The 22,646-nt window shown below is 41.1% G+C and overlaps 1 protein-coding gene and 1 pseudogene across 5 annotated transcripts in view; one reads left to right on the top strand and one right to left on the bottom strand.

Moving 5' to 3' along the window:
• ILRUN (inflammation and lipid regulator with UBA-like and NBR1-like domains) overlaps positions 1-22,646 on the bottom strand; it is a 122,277-nt gene that overhangs the window by 17,892 nt on the left and 81,739 nt on the right. For 3 of the 5 annotated variants that reach the window (XM_067753266.1, XM_067753265.1, XM_067753264.1), the window contains one exon: positions 7,139-7,467. In XM_067753266.1, coding sequence (XP_067609367.1) covers positions 7,139-7,467 — 329 coding nt within the window. The remainder of the gene's footprint in view (positions 1-7,138; positions 7,468-22,646) is intronic. The other 2 variants (XM_067753268.1, XM_067753269.1) reach the window with 1 other exon arrangement.
• LOC137233052 (small ribosomal subunit protein uS14-like) lies at positions 19,276-19,447 on the top strand (annotated as a pseudogene).

Here is a 22,646-nt window from a genome sequence, read left to right as displayed (position 1 = left end):
TCCATCTGTACCAGTGGTTTCCAAGTAGGGAAGTTTTGCTCCTGCCCCAGGGGGCATTTGGCAATGTCTGGAGATGTTTTTGGCTCTTACACTTGGGGCTAGGGAGGTACTACTGGCATCCAGTGGGTAAAGGCCAGGGATGCTGCTGAACATCTTACGATGCATAAGATCCACACCACACTGCCCTCTGAAGCAAAAGAAGATGCATCCGGCCTAAAATGTCAATAGGCTTACTCTGTTGGCTGAGAAAACCCTGCTTTACATAGACTCATCGCTTTGTGGATTGCAGCCAGGCTCATAGCATTAGATACCATCCACATGAAATGACTCCCAAATTTTTTATCTCCATCCAAACCCTCTCTCCTAAACTCTATGTCCAATCTGGATATACAGCAGCCTACTTGATACCTCCATCTGGATGCCAATGTACCCAAAATGAATTCCTGATCTCTCCCCACCTCTACCATAGCCTTTCTTCTCTCTGTGGATGGCAATTTTACCCTTTTATTTGCTCAGGCCAAAAACTTTGGTGTCATCATTTATTCCCTCTTACACCCCGCTTCCAACCCATTAGCAAATCCTGTTAGTTCTAGCTAAAAAACCAGATCCAGACACAGACCTCTTTTACCTCTGCTGCTACCAATCTGGTCCAAAACACCCATTCTCTTTACCTAGATGATTGCACTAACTTCCCTACTGGTCCCCTGCTTCTATCCTTGCCCTGTACTCTCCACAGGAGAGCCAGAGAGTGATCCTTTTACTCTCTGGCATGAAGTCAGACCACATCACCCCTCTGCTCAAAATCCTTCAGTGGTTCCTTCTGTCCCTCAGTGCAAAAGCCCAAAGCTTCACAAAGGCCACAAATCCTTCCATGATCTGGTTTTCATCCCCTGACTTCATTTCCCTCTACCCCGTTCCTACCCACTCTGGTCTTGAACAAACCAGGTGAACTTCTACCTCAGGACTTGTACTGACTGTAAAATATTCTTTCTCCAGATGGCCTTTGCAGAAACTAAATCTGGCTTTAAAGGGAGTTAGATCACCCCTAAGTATGTTCTACTTTTAAAATACTAAGTATGTTCAAAGGGAGATGTTAAATTCATTACAGAAAAATGGAAAACTCCAGAGACTGTATCTTTTGGCCACAATCAGGAATAGACAGGTGACTTCAAGAGGTATAGGTGCTGCTGTCACAAAAGTGAGTTAACGGAAATTTCAATGTCACCAAAAATCTAAACCCAAGTGACCATGGAGGTTCTAGGGAATCTTTTCCCTTCATAGAGGCTGGAGAGAAAGGCTGATTTCTGTAGCTTCCATAGATAACAGCTTGTGGAGAGAAGGGGTTTAGCAGTGGAGAAGTCACATAATAGCTGGCCAATAATTGGCTTGATCCTCATTTGAAATGCAGCAGTGTACTACAGAAAGCATGCATGCTCTCCCTAGCCCACAGCTGTCAGTTCAGCTGATAAAAATACATACCTGAACACTATTTGTAACTAGGAAGCAATGTAGTGGATCGTAAGAGAGCAGGCTCAGGAGTCAAAAACAACTGGTTTTGTTCATATCCTTGTTTTACCACTTTCTAGCTGCATGACCTTGGGCAGGTCATGAAACCTGTGAACCTCAAGTCTCAGCAGCTGTAAATAGGGATAATGACAGTGCCTGTATCATGGTTCTGTTGTGTGGACTAAATGAAGTAATGCATGTCAAACTGCTGCCTCTGCCTCTGGGGAACAAATACTGGGGGCTGGGAGGCAGGGAGGTGACTAGCGTTTTTTGTAATAAACTTTGTAGATCTACTTGACTCCTTAAATTATGTACATTGATCATTTTAACAATAAAAATTAAATTTAAAAAATCCTCAGCACAGTGCCTGGCACATAGTAAGTGCTTAATGAACGGTAGCTTTACAGCTCTGATTACTGCACTCCCGTGGCCGCCACCTGGGAGTAATGTGCATTTGCTACCTGTCCCTTGCCAGAGGAGAACACAAGTTGGATAGAATATCAAGTGACACGAGTTTTCCTTCCAGCTTCTCTTTGAGCCATCTTTAAACCTTTCAGGGAAAGGGTCTGCACCTGAGAACGAAGACTCAGGTTTCATGGCAGTGGGAAGGTTATACTGCCCTCTATTGCCATTAGCTCAGCTAAGGACACCAACCACCTGCTTTTGGGTCAAATTCAGTGCGCTCTGAACTGAGCAGATGTTGGGCCCATCCTTATTAAACTCATCCCTTATTATTATATTAAACTGATTGGCTACTTCAAAGTAGATAATAAGATCCACAAGCCATTACATCCTCAGGCCCATATAGCAAAATATTTGCCTTTTCCAAACCTCTCCCTGTAACCTCTACTACATTTCTAAACCTAAACAGAGAGAAATTAACTCTTCCATGCCTTAGTCAACACAGACAGCAGCAGGTTAGAAGAGAGTTGATTTCTGATATAATAAAAGCAGACTAACTTCTCTAGCTCCAGATCCAAAACACACTAAAGGGTGACTGTCAGAGAGAGAGAGGAGGAAAAGCAGGTGCAAACGTGGGCAGGCAGGGCAGATGGCACTCGGCAGGGACTGACGCTTGACAAGCATGAGGAACCTCTCCCAAAGATAATAACACGTTTCTCCTTTGAACCAGCACTTGGCGGAAGTAATAACAGTGGCTCAGGCTGTAATCAGTTTAAAGGAGGAGAGTATGACAAACACCAGCTCCAAACATTTTTTTAAAAAAATAAGAGCAAACACAAAATAAGACGTATAGTCCAAGTAACAAAATAAATGAATTTGGGATTCTTTTCAGCTCCCCCAGTGTAAATCATTACTCTTCACAGAAAGGAAGCAAAGCATTTGGGTTGTCCTGAAGAACACCCTGGTGTCACACTCTTATTCCCAGCTGTCCTGAATAAGACCATTTGGTTGGTGTCTTATTCCTCTGTAAGGCCTTCTTAGAAAACATTGAGAAATTGTGAAAATTACTGGCAAGTAAGAAAAAGAAGTACCTAATCTCAATATGACTTATTTTCTCCTTCCACACCTCTACAGATTGTTTTTTGCTACTGTACCACTGTCCAAACAGAAGCTGTCCCAGCCTCCAGAGATGAGTCACAGTTAGAATTCATTGCAAGACTAGCCTTGAGTCCATAGAGTGAACACCTACCCTACTGTGACTGTTTGTCCTCAGAGGCTCTTGGGCTAATCACATAAAAAGCGTTCATTAAAACAGCACCTAATCTTCACCAATACTTGGTCTGATTGTTCACCTGGGACAGGTCAGCCACAACTGAGCTGACAATGAGGCCAGCCAATCTTTAACAAAAGCATGGAGTCAGATTTATGAATCCTTGGAGCAGGTCAACAGATACTTGCTCACCTTTCTGACTCCCTCTGACAGCTCTCACACAGGGAAGGCCCAGGCCCTCTGGATGTTGTGGGATGGAGCTGGGACAGGCGTTCCCACCCAGAGCTTCCCCATTCTCCCCCCACCACCCCTGCCTGTGGCACAGAGCACTGGGTCCGGAGAGTTTATGGGTTATTCAAGGGTAGCTGGGGAAGGGCTCCAGGGGTGTCCAGTTCCTGGCACTGACAGATGGGCCATTATGTTGACATTCACCCAACCCTCACATAAGATGCATGAAGCAACCTTTTCATTTCATCCTACCAACCTTAGCAAGTTAAACTGTAACTATGGAGACAGCAGGAAACTATCTACCTACTAAAACTGTGGTCATGGGCTTCCAAGAGCGTCATGTTCTTTCCCAGCCTTCAGGGCAGGCAGGGAATTTCTTTAGAGTAAATCAGATCTATTGCCAACTCAGTGATCCCTGATACCAGGGCATCAGGTACTCCTCCAACCCATCCAATAAAGATGGCACCTGGTGTGAACTGAACACACTTGCCCCAACTCTAGCGCTCTAGGGGGCTCTCATCCTTTCCACTCACTCATAAATAAAAAGGGCTATTTATTATTAAGCCCACATGGTTGGTACACCCTGAGAGTTTAAAAAGTTTTTAGTTTTACCAACCAGAAAAAGAAATCACTACTTTAAAGACTCAACAAACAGGGGAACTCTTCAAAAAAAAAAAAAGACGCCACACGCAATCCTCAGTTTACATTAGAGCCACTTATCTTATTTCAACTCTGCTTCTTTCACACCTTGATGACACTGCTCATCAACTCAGTTAATGCTTTCGCTCAACACAGCCTCCATCCCAACAGGAAGATCTAAGGAAAGCCCAGGTTCACCTACTAATACCTTTAGTAACGTGGTGCCTGGATGTGAATCCCAGTTCTGCCTCTTGCTAGCTGTGTGATACTGGGGTAAGTTACTTAGCCCCTCGGAGCTTTTATTTTCTTACCAAAATATGAAGATGATACATGTAAAGTACTTGGCACTTACCTGGCACATAGGAACGGTTAAAACATAACTCTAGTATATACCTGATCTTGCCACTTATAGCCCTTCAGAACCTCAAGTATTCTTGCCTTTAAAAATAAATAAATCTGTATTCTCAAGCCAAACACAAATGCTTAGAATCATGAATTATCTCTGCCTTAAGGTATTCATTTAAGTATAGTTCCAATTCTTTTCGAAGCCATTTGTAATTATTTCATCCAAATTTTTTCATCAAATTACTTCATCCAAAGGAACACACTGCAACCAACTGAATGTATCTCCCACTGTCCATCACCCGTATCTCCTGACCACACATCCCTTACTCAGTATTCTGCCCTCAGCACTTCAACTGTTCTCCTACCATCATCCTTCCTGTCTTTCCAAATCTGTCCATTCTTTGAAAAGCCCTTTCCATCAACTCCATCTCTACTTCATTTCTGCCTTACGTAACTCTAACCCCCAGCCATGCACACAAATTATACATTTTGACTGTGCTGTGCTCTACTGACCAAATTCATACTTCACCTTGACTGAATTGTATGCGTGTTTCATCTCCCCTACTGTACTGTGAGCTGCTGGTTGGTAGGGATAACTTCTTTTATTCTTCAAGTTTCCTTACTCAATAATCTACACTGCTCTGTACATCAGTGCAGAAATGTGTTAATAAGTACTTTCTGATAACTATCTATACCCTACCCCATTTCTAAGGAGCCCTAAGAGGTGGAGTTGACTCAACTTTAGCCAGAAATGCTTTCAGAGGACTTGCTTTAAGAGGACTGCTTAACTTAAGAAGAAAAGGAGGCTCCGATTTCTCTTTGGGGTCCAAGTGCCAAATTCTCAATGCATTATAGGCAACAGTCTTGTATATCGTCTCCAATGAGAACCTTTTCTCTGTGGTTCTTGAAAATGTTATTTCTAAATGATTCTACAGAGTTCATGAAAAAAATTACATAACATACCATGAGTTCATCAACCTCAAGAAATATCTCAATAGCCTCACCATAGCCCAGCCCTTCCAAAAAAGAGCAGCATGGCAGGACCTCAATTAAGGCTGGTAGGTAATCCATTCAAACAACCCCCACCTCACCCTGGGCCAGGGCAATGACAGACTTAAAAGGCATCAGTCCTTAAAGCCCTAAAGGAGTGAAAAACAACAAACAGGCTCACAACTCAGGAAAAAGACTGCAGTGCACTGGCCAGGAACACCAGCCCTCTCCTAAGACTACAGTGATAGCTAAGCCAGGGAGTTCACAGTTGGGTGAAGGGGCTTCCATTACAGAAAGCACTGGAGCAACTGGTTTTGCCTCCTCCAACTCTCATCTTCCCATTACACTCAACTGCCCTAAAGTTCTCCTTCTAACAGGGCATGCTTAGCCTAGGGCCTATACCACCCAGAACAGTCATACCCTGGAGGGTTAAATTTAAGGAAGAAAAATCTGGAGCAATAGGAACTTAGTGGAAAATCTTTTGTTAGAGTATTAAGATGTGAAGTCTTTCCTCAAATATAAGCCATTTATTGCCTTGCCAATTTACTTCTCTCATATCCTGTATGACTAACATGATTCCACACAATCCTTTATAATGACCATCCAACCAATAAATCAATCCTGTTGCACTACTGTTGAATGAAGTCCCTCTTACTGGTCCCTGTGGAGAAAGAGAATTCATATCACCAAGTTTCTTTTCTTAATTTGCCTCTGGATCTAGACCACATATAAAGCACTGGTCAGAAAAATGCCATTCTTACAAGAGAGTGAGTTGTCCCTCAAATAAACATTATTTTTAAAAATTTGAGGGTGAATGCCAACACAAAGCAAGGAAAGACTTAACAGTTATACGATTATATAGGTGGGAGGCTGGGCCTAATACACCACATTATTAATCAGAGAAGAACGAACAGGAATGTTCACAGGCCCTGCCACACAAATCACCTACAACAGTTAGCGCTTAGCATCAGGGCTTTATTCAACCTACCAAAACCAACAACCAGGAACCATAGTCAACTCGGCGGAGTATGGAAGGTGCTGTTTGATCATCAAGCATAGCGAAACAGATCAAGAAATCAAACACCTAGAAGACTGTCTTAGAACAATCAGAATATTTAAAATCATGATTAACTTAACAAACAATTCTCTCATTCCTCACACATGAAAAGTCAAAATATCACTTGAGCCACTCTGGGTTGTAGGTGAGGAGGTAGATGGGCCATAAGAGACTGGAAAGACATCAACAAGAAGACATGCAGACTAGGTAAATAAAGTGGAAGCCCAACAACATTTGGATAGGATACAACATTAGGATAAATAATTGAGCTTTTTTTTGGTCTATTTCCTCAGGAAAAACACCCCACCCAAAACCAAAAAGACACAGCAGGAACAAATTCCAAAGGTGTGCTGTTGCTCTACACTTGGTATATGCATTTACACTGGAAGAATGGCTGGTGATATTTTGACTTTCTTTTTTTTTTTTTTTTTAACGCTAAAGGTAAAGAACTCTGTTCTTTCAGCACCCAAACCAGAGCAGAGAGACAGCAGTAAATTATAAATGTGGATGGAGTAACATCCACAGGACATGGAGATGGGGGAGGGGGGAGGGGAGAAGGGGTAGGTTTTTGTGCTGTTGCATTGGCAGGAGAGCTAAGCAGTCTTAAAGAACATTCTAGGCTTCTAGGTTTGCCATGAAGGAGTATCACAAATCCCAAGGCCCACCACCTACCCCTTCTCCTCTTCTCCGAGGGCACCTACCTTACTGTAAGTCACTACTGATAAGTTGTTTGCGTGACTGCTGGGGGACAGATTTACAGAGTTCTGTGAGAGTCTATTCTCATCTTGCTCGGTTTGGTCAGGAGCAGGAGCCCATGTGTTTTTGCTGATCGAGTCGAACTCGGAACCCCCAGGGTCTTTTAAGTTGTTTTCATCTGATTGTCGGTTCTTTTGGGGAGAGGCAAACGGGTTGAAGTTTCCTTCTACCTTGCGATGTGGCTGTGTGTTGAACTCCGTTTCAAAAGATGACAGCTGCTGCGTTACTCCTAAAAGTCCACCCACCTCCACACTGAGAATGACCCAGATGACATCTGAAACAAAAAGGCAATTCATGTCAATGCCAGGCATACCCTCAAGGCTCAAAGCAGCCACCACAGAGAACCCCAAACACCACCCAAACCATAAGAAGAAATGTTTCTCTACATGCTAGTTTAGAAGCTTACTGACAAAGTTATCCAGTACATTTGCATTGCATGCAGTTCTACATTTTTGGTAACGTCAAATTCATACTCTGGTACAAATTCAGCAGAGGTCTGTGGTGAGACCCATGAAACTATCTGTAAAAAGGTTACTAGTTGATTTTGATGCATAAACATATTTTGGAAATCATTACTCCAGAGAACAATGATCAATATATAGAAACCCAAAAGCTATTTTTCCAGAATTACAAGCTCTTTGCGGTTTTTGCTTTATTTTGTACATGGTTAACTCAGAAAACTCAGGGCAGGCATAACTCTTGAGTCAAAAATAATGCTTATAATTACTAAAACTGCAACTTATCAACACCCCCACACACACACTTTGGGGCAATTTAGAGTGACCTGCCCAAACTAGGACAACTGAGAGTAAAAGAGGGAGTTATTAATTACACCAGGACACAGTTGTAAGCCAGCACTAATCCTGACATATTAGAACAGATATCACCCTGGCTATTTTCACCATCTATGTGTTCAAAAGATACCAAAATTTAGTATGCCTGAGACTTTCTATTGATAAAATAATCCAATTTAATACCAACTTTGCCTTTCTGTCAGATAGGGAAACCCTACCATCTACATTGAAACCATAAGAGATTTGTTTTAAAAGATGCACTGTCGGACTTTTGGTCATAGTTCAGTTCTTTATTTCCTCAACTGTCAAAGCCATGGGTTCAAAAAGAAATGAATAAAGTAAGCGGCACTTCAATTTGATGTTCAGCACCTCAATTCAGAGAACAGTGGCATCTACTTTCCTGATGGAAGGTTTTCAAAGCAAGCTATAGAAAGGCCAAGAAGCTTTTAAGTGTGAACCTTGTTGAAAACAAATATGAAAAATTGTTCAGGCTCCTAAACAAGTGGTATACGATTGACAGGAAGAGGCAGATAAAACTTCACCAGTTAGCTACATGGAAATACAGTAGTCTCCTTTACCCATGATTCACTTTCATGGTTTCAGTTACCCATGTCAATGGTGGTCCAAAAATATTAAATGGGAAGTGCCAGAAGTAAACAATTCGTAAGTTTTACATTGCACACTGTTCTGAGTAGTGTGATGAAATCTCTCACTGTCCTGCTCCATCCTATCTGGATGTGAATCATCCCTTTGTCCATCGTATCCACGCTATATACGCTATCTGCTCGTTAGTCACTTAGTAGCCATCTAAGTTATCAGATGGACAATCACAATCGGGTACTGCAAAAGTGAGAGCCACAGTGAGTGATAAGTGCTTAGTTAAGATGGAAAAGGCATTAAATTTGGACAATAAGATATTTTGAGAGAGAGAGACCACATTCACATAACTTTGATTACAGTATATTGTTATAACTGTTCAACTGAATTATTAGTTATTGTTGTTAATCTCTTACTGTGCCTAATTTGTAAATTAGGCTTTATCATAGGTAGGTATGTATAGGAAAAAACACAGTATATATAGAGCTCAGTACTGTCTGTGGTTTCAACATCCGTACTAGGGGTCTCGGAGCATATGCCCCACAGATAAGTGGTGGACTACTGTATAATATATAAGCCTAGAACAAATACACTAAAAAGGAAATTGAAGGAAACTAAGGAAAACTCTTGGGCTGTGTTTGTTCTCAATTTTCAATCTGGGTTCTACAGCTGAGGAAGGGGATCTTAAGTGTCAGAGAGCCATAAATACTCGATTTAAGGTTAGTGATTTGGAAGCTGTATTAAGAACTTGGTTGTATCCAAACAGCTATGAGCCAAAACCTTAGTAAGTAGAGATGCAGTGACATCTACTGTTCACTTCTATAATGAGCAACTCTTTTTACCTCCTGTGAAGAGGAAGAAAGCCACTAGCAACACTAGTATGGATCACAGGAATAGGCATACATCCCAGACACACTTACCATTAAAGCAAATGTGAATCTTTACGTAAACTAGTATCATAAAAGTTCAACCTGGGCTTCCTTGGTGGCACAGTGGTTAAGAATCCGCCTGCCAAGGCAGGGGACACGGGTTCAAGCCCTGGTCCAGGAAGATACTACACGCCATGGAGCAACTAACCCTGTGCGCCACAACTACTGAGCCTGCACTCTAGAGCCTGTAAGCCACAACTACTGAAGCCTGCGCACCTAGAGCCCACGCTCCACAACAAGAGAAGCCACCGCAGTGAGAAGCCCACGCACTGCAACAAAGAGGAGCCCCCGCTCGCCACAATGAGAGAAAGCCCGCGCACAGCAACAAAGACCCAACGCAGCCAAAAATAAATAAAAATAAAAAAATTTATTAGAAAAAAAAGAAAGTTCAACCTGCTGATTTAACACTGTAAACAAAGGCAGAGTACCATTTCACTTAGAAATCTGTAACCGTGCCAGTAATGGTGGGTCAGATGACTTTTATTGAAGACTTGCTCAATCTCATAAACCAATATGATATGGGCCTTAAAAAACAATTCAATGGCAGGCAGCCTGAGGGAGACTCATTCTGTGCTCTCTTATTCTAGGCTTTCTAACCAAAGGCAACATTCCTTCACTCTGCTATTCATTTCTTCCAGGCGGATATGCCTTGTCTTACAGTACATTAATTCCTACTTTTGTCTTCCACCCATCTGTTTTCCAAAATCCTTTTGTAAGTACATGGTATGTTTAGCATACTCAGCTACAGGTAATAGTCTTTGTTCTCTTAGCTCAGGAAACTAAATGTTTATGAGAAAGGACAGACTGTTCTGAAGGCTGTTAGCAGTACGAGACTAATGACATTTTCCCCCCTGGCTTTGAGAACTAAAGCTTCTTTAACACAACTCACTGGGCCTTATCATACTTAAAGCCACCACACTCTCTTCACCTTGGCTATTTTTCTGTACTGTTCACAGATTCTACATAGTAGCTGTAAAAGGAATGTCACTGATTTATAAACACCAATAATTAAAATTCCAGTTCTGATCCTCCAAAGTTACTATCGTGATCGGTCATTATGAACAGTACACCACGCCTTCTACATGGTACTCTCTGAGCCCTCCAGGTACTACCTATAGACCTCACATTTCGGAACGTGTTCATCCCACACATAGTGTGTGTGGGTTTCTTTGAATCAAACAATAAAAAGGATGAAGATGAGCCCAATAAGCTTATTTCAGAGGTTGACCATTTCTAGTTCTTGTCAGAACACCTTAATTACTAAGATTAAAACTGCCAGCCAGATATTTCACTATTGCTGATGATAAAATCACAGCTGTAAGGAATCTTAGGGGTCATCTAATGGAACTGCTTCTCTTTCTAGATGAAGGATCTGAGGTCTGGAGGTAAAAGTGATGGGCCTAAGATCAGACTTCAAGTTAGAAGTTGGCCATGATGATGACCAAGAACTTCCAGCTCTTAGTATAGCTTTTTAAACCCGTAATTTTTCTTCCCAACAGGAATTTGGGAAGCCAAGTGCCCAGGGAACGAAACCTATAGTTAAGTCAGTCCCATTTTAGTATCTTTACTGACAGACATATGAAACAAGAATGGTGTCCTGGAAAAGTAGCCAAGAAAGTAAAACCAAGTGCCAAGCCTACACAGTCAGGGCTTAGTAAGCCAATGGAGAAACCAATTTTAGAAGGTCTTGCCTTAAAGTAATTTTTAAAAAGCACCTGAGACAGAACTTTGGACCTAGAAGGTACTGTAAATATTATTTCATTCAACTTGTCCTTTTTACATATGATAAAACCTTTAATAATAAGTATAAACCTTGTTAATAATAAGTATACATTTCCTTTTGTAGAAATGTGTAATAAATTACTGACGAGAGAACATAACCTTTTATTTCTTAAGTTTAGACTATGAGAAGTGTAGAGTAAAAGGAAAATATTTTACTTTGAGCCCAAGTCCATAATCTTAATCAATCATGCTGACATACAAAGACATCTCAGATTATGGTAAGAATATTAAAAACATTTGCATATATCTAAAAGCTAGCATCATGGGTCAAATCACATCATAATAAATGTAAACAAGTACCTATGATTTGTCCACTAAAATAGAATTGTTAAAAACAGTACAATATTAGAACTGGTAAATTTGTTTCTTGTGGGAATATAGGTTACAATATATGTACAGTAAGGGTACAGGTATACTGGGTTGAACAAATAAGTAAATGGATGGTGGGAGCAAGGTTTTTCGTTATCAAAGAAGGATATTACAGGAAAGCAAGCAAAGAAGGAATTCTAAAATAAACCCTGTGGTACTGGATTAAAGCCAGAGACATCAATATAAACGAAACACAGAAACAATTATAGATATGTCTGTATACAAAGGTTAGTATGTGTACATATACTATCTAGCCCTATCTGCTAAGATGGCCTAGAAGTAATGATACCCCGCTAGCAATGAACATACCTAGCGCTCAGAAGTTTCTAAATACTACTCTCCAATAAAAAGAACAAGGGCTTCTTGGAGAAATGGCTGATTCTAGGGCTGGGGCATGGAAAATATAAGAAAAGCCTGGAACATCTTGTTGTACCAGAAAGTAAGGAAGTGGTCAAAACACAAAAGGATAGGGGCAGGTTAAAGGGATACAGGAGCCACCTGAAAGAGCTCCCTCTGGAGCTGGAACAATCTGGGCAACAAAATAAATAATGTAGCACTGGACTGTAACTCCAACTATAAAATAAATATACATGAGTATATTTATTAACTATGAGTCCATAGTTATATAAATAAATGAAGGAGAAGTGACAAACTTCCTTACAAAGAATTCCAAATAATATATAAAGATACTCTCCCTTCCAAGAGGTGGAGCTTAATTCTATACACCCCCCAGGGACTTCTCTGGTGGTTCAGTGGGTAACACTCTGCGCTCCCAATGCAGGGGGCCCGGGTTCAATCCCTGGTCGGGCAACTAGATCCCACATGCATGCTGAGACTAAGAGTTTGCATGCTGCAACTAAAAAGAGCTCGCATGTTGCAAGACCCGGCAGGGCATAAATATTTTAAAAAATAACAAAATTCAAAAACAAAAAAAACAAAATTCTACACACTCTCCCACCCACTCTATCTTAGTGATAGAGTAGGGAAAGAGAAAAGGTGTAACTTTACAGTGCAGAAACTGGCAAACAAACTACTCAACCTAGTGACCAAGGTTAATATCAACAGTGATGTTATGCAAATATCAAGTACCCTCCACCCCCACAGGCCACTTCACCTTCACAGTATTCTTCCCCAAACCCATAACATCAGTCTAACCATGTGGAAAACATCAGATAAGCTCAGACTGGGGGACATTATAAAGCAGGGGTCCCCAACCCCCAGGCCACAGACTGGTACTTGTCCATGGCCTATTAGGAACTGGGCTGCACAGCAGGAGGTGAATGGCAGGTGAGCAAGCAAAGCTTCATCTGTGTTTACAGCCGCTCCCCATCGCTCGCATTACCGCCTGAGCTCCGCCTCCTGTCAGGTCAGCGGCGGCATTAGATTCTCAGAGGGGCGCGAACCCTACTGTGAACTGCGCATGCGAGGGATCGAGGTTGAGTGCTCCTTATGAGACTCTAATGCCTGATGATCTGAGGTGGAGTTGAGGCGGTGATGCTAGTGCTGGGGAGTGGCTGCAAATACAGACTATCATTAGCAGAGAGGTTTGACTGCACAGAGACCATAATAAATCAACTGCTTGCAGACTCATCAAAACTCCATCAGTCAGTGGCAAGTGAAAACGAGCTCAGGGCTCCCACTGATTTTGCATTATGGTGAGTTGTATAATTATTTCATTACATATTACAATGTAATAATAACAGAAATAAAGTGCACAATAAATGTAATGTGCTTGAATCATCCCAAAACCACAGCCACCCCCATCCGTGGAAAAATTGTCTTCCACAAAACTGGTCTCTGGTGCCAAAAAGGTTGAGGTCCGCTGTTATAAAGGATACTTTATATAAAGGATACTTGCCAGTGTTCCTCAAAACTATCAGGGGTCGTGAAAAACACAGAAAAGACTGAGAAATTGTCACAGACCAGAGGAGACTGGGAGACATGACAACTAAGTGCAATATGGGACCCTAGACTGGTTTCTGGAACAGAAGATTCCTAAGTGGAAAAACTGATGAAATCTAAACAAAGTTTGCAGTTGAGCTCATAGTAATGTACAAATGTTGATGTCTTCATTCTAGCAAGTGTGCCATGATTATGTAAGATGCTAACAATGGGGGAAACTGGGTATATGGGAACTCTGTATCACCTCTGAAACTTTACTGTAAATCTAAAATTGTTCCAAAGTAAAGTTTACTAAAAGAAATTAGTATAGCATTTAAAAAGTGTACTTTCAAACACTAAGAGTTAAAGTTGTAACAGAGCCAACACAAACAATTCTCTCTGTAGTGAAGTGACTATAAAGGAGAGTGCTTTGATCTAGCAGGGGGTAGAACAAGGTTGTAGCAGGGCAGGCAGGAGGGGCTGTCACGCACTCAATTCTTCAGAGGTCTCAAAAAGACCACATCATCAACTGGACACACAAATCATTCCCATCTGCAGGGAGATCTTGCCCTTCCAGTGCAACCCCTTCTCAGCAGTGCCATAAAGACATTAACAGTCTTCAAACAGGGGGAACAGCAATGACTGCACAAATGAACCATCTTGACATGGATGTTCGGCTGAAGCTGCCTGACTAGTTCCAGAGCCTGCCTCTGGCGCACAGAAGATGCAAATGGAAGCCACAAAAAGCAAGCAATAAACTGCCACATTAATAGGTTCCACTTGGTCTGGGTTTCTGAAGGGGAAAGGTAGGGGACTCGGTAAAGCACCACCTTCAAAAATCCAGTTTACAAGGACACCTCAAAGTAATTCCAACTGTGGTTAGGACTGAAATCTTATAGGCTTCTGATCTCTAGAGCAACTACCTTGGGCTCGTCCCTAAGAGCTGTAAGAGCACCAGGAGACACAGGCTAGCTTTAGCCTGCATGTACCTACAAGATAACCAGGGGGGCCACTTCTAGATTTGGAGGTTGCAAATTCAAATCCTTCCTAAAGCTCAACTCATCTTCATAGCACAACAGGAACCCCACATTTCCCCTGAGAATTAAGAAACAACTTGGGTCTGTAGAGGTAAACAGGCTCTAGTCAGCTGCTGGGCTACAAGCTACGGGCTCACATTTCATTTCTAGAGTAGGAAGGCTGGATATGTGCTGCTTGGCGTCAGTGAGAGAGGCCTGAAAGGAGAGAGTCTGAGCACTGGTAAACTAGTGGCCTGAAACATGCCCTGACAGTAAGTAGTGCAAAGGTCAACATTATGAGTTTCTTTTTTGTGTCTGCCTCTTTCCAGTCTCAACTTCCAGTCTGTTTTTCTACACTGTTTACTCAACACATGCCTGGCTCTCATGACACCTGCCCAGGCACTCAGATACTTTCACTCTCTATGAACACAACACCTACCTCAGCATCTACGGGGGAAGATGGGACAGGCAGACTCCAGTTCATTAGCTCCTCAGAGGACAACTCCTGTTCTCTGGGGCCCAGGCCCCATCTACAGCAGAGTGACTGTTGAAGGGCTGCCTCTACTCAGCTCTGCTTCCCTACCCATTCTCACTCCTCACCCCATCTTGCCACAGTGTGCATTAAAGACTTATTCCTTAGTTTCATATTATTCTCAAGAATTTCATTTTAAAATGCAAATGCCCCCTAAAGGAACATATTAAGCTACATTAACGCCATTATCAGATCAACCAACGGGCACAAGTTCACAAAGGGGAGAAGATAAAGAGAAGCCCAGGAAAGAGCACTGGAAGCCTGGATAAGACAAGACAGTGAGGAGTCCCCAGTGCCCATAATAGGAAGAGGGGCTCAGAAAGAAAAGCAGAAATGGCAACAAAAAAGAGACTACTCCTCTTCACAATTTTTTCAAATCATGCCCTATTTAATAATCATGAGGGACTTCTCTGGTGGCACAGTGGTTAAGAATCTGCCTGCCAATGCAGAGGTCATGGGTTCAATCCCTGGTCCAGGAAAATCCCACATGCCGCGGAGCAACTAAGCCCTTGCACCAAAACTACTGAGCCTGCGCTCTAGAGCCCGCGAGTCACAACTACTGAGCCGGCGCAGCGAGAGCCCGCGCTCCGCAACAAGAGAAGCACCCGCACCGCAATGAAGACCCAATGCAGACAAAAATAAAAATTACAAAAAATAAAAACACATGAGCTTTTGCCTTAACTTGTGTGTGTGGCGGGGGTGGGGGGGCAGGTAATCGCGATCATTGAATCACTTAGTTATTTACTTCAGGTCTGAGGAAATAAGGATCCCTACTTCCCAAACCCAGTAAAATCAGTGCCATGAAACAAAGAGTGAAAACATGTCTGAGACAAAAGATGAAATCAGCTCAGAATGGGGGAAAAAACCCAAATTGCCATTAATCGGGCTGGGAGGACAGACACAGATAAAGGCAGGTACAAAGGAAACAGGAAACACTATTTCTCCCAAGGTCATACAGCAGCTGTAAAATGCTATAATGACCCTCTCTGAGTGGCTACTGCTTTCTTACCAACGACGCTCCCAGACCAGTTTTGTTACAGCCATCTATTACTAAGGATACCCAACTGCCACCCACGATAGCACCCAAGCCCTAATTAATCCTCACTTCTAGTCCTGCCTCAGAAACAGCAGCCAATCCAAAATTGATCCCACTTCCCTAGAGCCTCCTCAGAATCCTTCAGCAGGAACCCAACCTTACAGAAGCTGCTTCCCTCCTCCCTCTTACCGCACGGCATCCCACAGGTCACCTGGAGTGTCTTCCCTCACCACGTATGTCTATCTGGTTTTGTCAGACTACAGGCTTGTTTCAGGTGATCTCTGAACCCAGACGCCTTCCTCTCTTCCCCCTCCCAGCCTCAACTCCTAGAAGCAGAGACTCCACCCCTTCCTACCAGTCTTCCCTTCCTGTACAACTGCCCTCCCCACCAGCTGATAATATAAGGAAAGAGGAGTGAATTCAATGATAAGGAGGTCAAAAAAAGAAAGAGAAGGAGCAGCCCCAAGAATAAAGAAAAACCAGGAGTATATAGTATTCTAGAAGCCTAATGACAAAAGTGTTTCAAGGAAAACAGAGTTATTAAGTGGGTCCAATCCAGCTAATAAATCAAGTAAGTTGAAAACTGGGAACAAAGCACTGGATGTAGTATCATGCAGGTCACTGGTGATTTTGAAAAGAGCAGCAGTTTTAGTGGAATGGTAGGGACAGAAGCCTGAATGGAAAAAATTCGTGAGACTAGGAAACAGGAGGTGGAGATAGCCATTACTGATACTAAATGTTTGAAGGACTTCTGCTATGAAAGAGAGCAGAGAAATGGGGAAGAAGCTGGAGGAGGAAAATTAATAATATTACATTATATGTAAAAGCAAGAAAATTTTTTTAATCAATCCAATCTATAGTTATTGTTTCAAGGCATGTAAAACAATAATGTGTGCCAATATTACATCTCCAAAGGAATTTTTTTTTTTTTTTTTTTTTGGCGGTACGCGGGCCTCTCACTGTTGTGGCCTCTCCCATTGCAGAGCACAGGCTCCGGGCGCGCAGGCTCAGCGGCCATGGCTCACGGGCCCAGCCGCTCCGCGGCATGTGGGATCTTCCTGGACCGGGGCACAAACTTCTGTCCCCTGCAACGGCAGGCGGACTCTCAACCACTGCGCCACCAGGGAAGCCCCTCTCCAAAGGATTTTTTAATTTTATATTGGAAGAAGTTTAAAATAACTCAAATGTCCATCAGTGGGGACTAAGCTAGAAAAATGAAGACATATCTACCTGAGGGGATACGCCACAGCCATAAAAATGAATGAATATTTCTACAGTGATCTCTAGAATATAATTATGAAGTGAAAAAAAGTAAGATGCAGATCAATATCTATAGTCATGACACTTCTTTGTAAGAAAAAGGACACATTTATATACATTTGCTGGTGTCTGCAAAACAAAACAAAATGCAACACTGAATGGATAATCTATAAATGAATAAATAAAAATGAGCACTTACAGGAAGAGGAAGGCACTATCTGAAGGGGACAGAACAGGAGGGAGACCTTTCTAAATACACCCTTCCTAAATTGAGACTTAGGATCACAGAAATGTTCTACATACTCAAGAAAAAAAAAAACAAAAAAACCAACACACTAGGTCAAAGGGGGACAAGAGTAAGAATTGGAGATTAAAAATAAATTTCCGGGCTTCCCTGTTGGCGCAGTGGTTGAGAGTCCGCCTGCCAATGCAGGGGACAGGAGTTTGTGCCCCGGTCCGGGAGGATCCCACATGCCGCGGAGCGGCTGGGCCCGTGAGCCATGGCCTCTGAGCCTGCGCGTCCGGAGCCTGTGCTCCACAGCGGGAGAGGCCACAACAGTGAGAGGCCCGCGTACTGCAAAATAATAATAATAATAATAATAATTTTTCTAGGATGGTGACTGACACAGAATAGGTGCTCAATAGAAAATTATTTTTAAAAAAAGAAAGAAAATTATTTATGCAGAAATACTTAGCAGTGTGACATTAAAAAAATATTTACTGTGTTGCACTGTTGGAAGTTAGATTCAATGCTAAGAGTAATGTCTGATGATTGCCTATGTCTAACTGTCGCTGGAGGACTCTACCAATGACAGTAAAACAGGTTTCCTATATAAAATCTAAGAGTTTATGATACCTATAAAAAAGGAATATAATATTTGATCCTCCTCTTCATTCACTAGTTTCACTGAAAGTAAATAAAGCACCAAACCCTTACTCTAAAGAACTGGCAATTAAAGGTAAAGAACTAAGCATTTAATCTAGCCTAATTTGTAAAACTGAATTTCAGGAAAATAAGTCATTGTTGATAAATAAATGTTTCCTCCGCCCAAAACTACTCTAGCTAATATATGTGGGAAAAAATTGCCACTTTGTAATCCCTAATTGAAATGATTCAGGCAATAATCAATGAACAAAACCATTAGACAAAAGGTTGGTTGATGGCGAGGAACTTTGGAGGGATCAGGCTGTCACCACTTGAACACTTTGATTAATCTCAGCATCACTAAGAGCCGAATAATTTTGAAAAAGAAGTACAAAGTTAGAGGTCTCACACTTCTTGATTTCAAAACTTACTACAAAACTACAGTAATCAAAATAGTGTGGTATTGGCAGAAAGACATATAGACCACGGAATAGAATGGAGAGCTCAAAAATAAACCCTCACATTTATGGTCAAATGATTTTTGACAAGAATACTAAGAGCATTCAATGGGGAAGGGAAGTCTTTTCAACAAAGGGTGTTGAGAAAACTGGATATCTACATGCAAAAGAATGAATTTGGATCCTTACCTTACACCATATACAAAAATTAACTCAAAATGGATCAAAGATCTAAACGTACGAACTAAACCTCTGAGAAGAAAACAGAAGGAAAGCTTCATGACACTGGATTTGGAAGTGATTTCTTGGATTTGACTCCAAAAGCACAGGCAACCAAAGAAAAAAGATAAACTGGACTATATCAAAATTAAAACTTTTGTGCATCAAAGGACACAATCAACAGAGTGCAAAGGCAAACACCGAATGGAGAAAATATTTACAAATCAATATCTGATAATGGGCAAATATCCAAAATATATAAAGAACTCCTACAAAATAAAACTAATAACCTGATTTGAAAATGGGCAAAGGGCCTTTTGCCTTGCTGCATATGAGAAAGCAAGATGGGTCACCAGCAGCTCTAATGGAACCATCCAAGAAAATCAGGCCAAGGTTCTTGCTCTTGCTGCATCTGCTCAAACCTGCACTGTACGATCCAAAAGTACAGCCTCAATATGTACCACCAGTGTTTCCCAACAGTACACGAAGGAGATGGGCTTCATTAAGTTGGACTAAGCTAACTTCTTGAATGGGTCATCCAGGACATCTACCTTACCACAGAAACAATGCTAGCTCTTTGTACATTAAAACAAAAACAAAAACCCTTTTCAATTGAGAGTTTTAATGTGAATGGAATAGTCAACTGACTATAGAAATCTCCTTTTAAAAATTTACTATTATCTTCTCAACGGATTCATCTTCAAAATATGTGGCTTATTTTCCCTCAGTTATATAAAAGTATTCACACTGGAGGGAAAAATGGGCAAAGGACGTGAACAAACTGAAGGACCTAAAAGCACAGGTAAAGATGCTTGATATCATTCATCATTAGGGAACTACAAATCAAAACCATAATGAGATACTACCTCACACTCATTAGGATGGCTACTGTCAAAAAAACAGGAAATAACAAGTCTGTGCAAGATGTGGAGAAACTGGAACCCTTGCACACTGGTGGGAGGGTAAAATGGTACAGCCACTATGGAAACCAGTATGGCATTTCCTTAAAAAATTAAAAATAGAATTGCCATATGGTCCAGCAATCCCATTTCTAGGTATATACCCAAAAGAACTAAAAGCAGAGTTTCAAAGAGATATATGTATACCCGTTTTCATAACAGCATTATTCATAATACCAAAAGGTAGAAGCAATCGAAGTGTACATTGATAGATAAATGATTTTAAAACTGTGAGATATACATACAATGGATTATTCAGCCTTGTAAGTTGGAAAATTCTCAGCCATGTTACAACTTGGATGAAACTTTAACATGAACTGATATAAAAGCCAGTCACAAAAGGACAAAAACTGTGTGATACCACTTATATGAGGTACCCAGATAGTCACATTCAGAGACAGGAAGTAGAATGGTCGCTGTCAGGGGCTGGAGGGAGAGGGAGAAGAGGAGTTATTATTTAATAGGTACAGAGTTTCAGTTTTGCAAGAGTTCTGGAGATAGATGGTGATGATGGCTGTATAACAATGTGAACGAGCTTAATGCCACTGACCTGTATACTTAAAAATGGTTAAGATGGTAAATTGTTATGTGTATTTCACCACAATTCAAACAAACAAAACCCTGAGGCCCAGTAACTTTACATTAGTTGCTCAAGGTCAATCACTATTATGTGGCAGAATCAAAACCAGAGGTCAGATCTATTAACTCCTGGACTAGTACTTATCTATAACATCAGGCAGCACTTTTTTTTCCCCCTGGTCAGTTTTGAATGTTCCACCAACCAGGAAAGAGAGTACTTATGGAGACAACTATTCCTGGCAGAAAAGATGGAAATACTAACATCTTAATAATTTGAAATTTTATAGCCTACTAATAAAGTATAACTGAGTGGATGATAGCACAATTGCAGAAAATATAGCATGAAAGTACATTTAAGCAACTTAATTGCTAATTTAAATCTCAAAGTATAATTATGTTTTAAGGGTAACACAGGGAATCAAAACTATAGCACATTAAGAGCCAAACGTATGTAACTGGAAAAAAATATACAGATTAAAACTGGCATTTTAACAATCGTTTTGCATTTACTTTGAAAAGCACTTAAATGTAACATTGGATAAAAGGGCTTAACATTTATTGCTCATTTTACATGCAAATAGGGAGAAAAATGGCTGGAATTCTCATTCCTTTACTACTTCTACTGCATTTCTCAACCAATCTAATTGCGACACACTTGGTGCTTCTTCATATCTGTAGTATTTTTACCAAAGGGTAATTTAAAATAGAATATTTGAACAGAAGAAGTACTTCCAAGTATTTAGTTCAAGAACCAGAAAGTCAAATTTTAGACTAGCAACTGATTTACTTAATTCAACCTTAAGTAGTTCCATTAAAAAAAGAGAGAAAGAGGTCTGTTCTTCTTGGTACATGTACTTTAAAGTAAGGTTTAACTTAGGACTGATATCTTTCTGCAGAGGTATATGTATGTTTTGAATACTAAAAAGCCTAATAACAAGACATAGCCCCATCTGTCTTTTTTAAAAAACTCAAACGCTATCTTTGACATAATCATGGACAAAAAGGGTAAAACAGCATTACTGATGGTAATTAGTTATCCTTGGTGAGATCTCTGATAATGTACTACATCAACTCTCCCTTCCCCCTCCTCCTAAAAGAGGATGGGCTTTGTTTCTGGGTTCAGGGAAACTGCTCCCAGTCAACATCATCATCCTAGCTGGACCAATGTGAGAACTAGCGAAACAAAGAAAATAGATACCCCTTCCCCTCAACATTCTCTCCTAAGAAAACTACATTACAGACGTCACATTCACTGACAAGTCAGAGTCAGACAGAGACAAAGCAGAATTTGTTAAATGTTTCTTCATTCTCCTTTCATTTTTCACTTTCTTCATCTCTTTGGTCCTACCCAATCTTCCTAAGTATCCCTTCCTCTTCATTTCCATTGCAGGCCCTTATTAACAGGCCCAAAATTTTCCTGGCTTGAATCTGGGCACAGAGTTTTGAGGGAACGAATGACTACTAATCCCTAGACTAAAGTAGCAGCATCCACACACAGGGGGTCTTGGGACTCACTCATAGCCATTGGGACTTCCCAGTCCTACAAAGGGAGCCACCCTCACCACCCTCTCACAGCAGAGGTACAATGCATTGGGCCTTTTAGTCTGGGCCATGACACTCAGCTACTCATCTCTCTTCCAGATGACCTGTGGGTGTAAATATGCTTCAGAGTACCATCACCTTCAATCTACCTCCCACTCTTTTGCACACAGAACCCTCAACTCATGCCAAACTGCATTAGTCATGCTCAACCAGAGTTTATGCTTATTTACTGCAATCTGGAAATGTGATACCCTGTCACCAATCTGAATCTTTTTAGTTAAAATACTGCATATCTGGGAAAGCCCCTTCAGACACCATTTGACCTAGAAAGTTATTATTTCCTAATGTTTACTATTTTTTATTACTGAAAATAAGTTTTCATAGACTTCATTATTTTTAAGACTTTATTTTTAGAAGAAGATGTAAGTTCACAGCAAAACTGAGAAGATAATATACTCTCTGCCTCCACATACATAAAATCTCCTTTACTATCAATATCCTACATAAAAGTGGTGTATTTGTTACAACTGATGAATCTACACAGACACATCATTATCACCCGAAGTCCATAGTTTATGTCAGAGTTCACTCTTACGTTGCACATTCTATGGGTTTTAATAAATGTATAATGACAT

Source organism: Pseudorca crassidens, chromosome 10 (assembly GCF_039906515.1).
Source record: "Pseudorca crassidens isolate mPseCra1 chromosome 10, mPseCra1.hap1, whole genome shotgun sequence".
NCBI classification, from domain to species: Eukaryota; Metazoa; Chordata; class Mammalia; order Artiodactyla; family Delphinidae; genus Pseudorca; species Pseudorca crassidens.
This window is presented reverse-complemented; position numbering and strand designations above follow the sequence as displayed.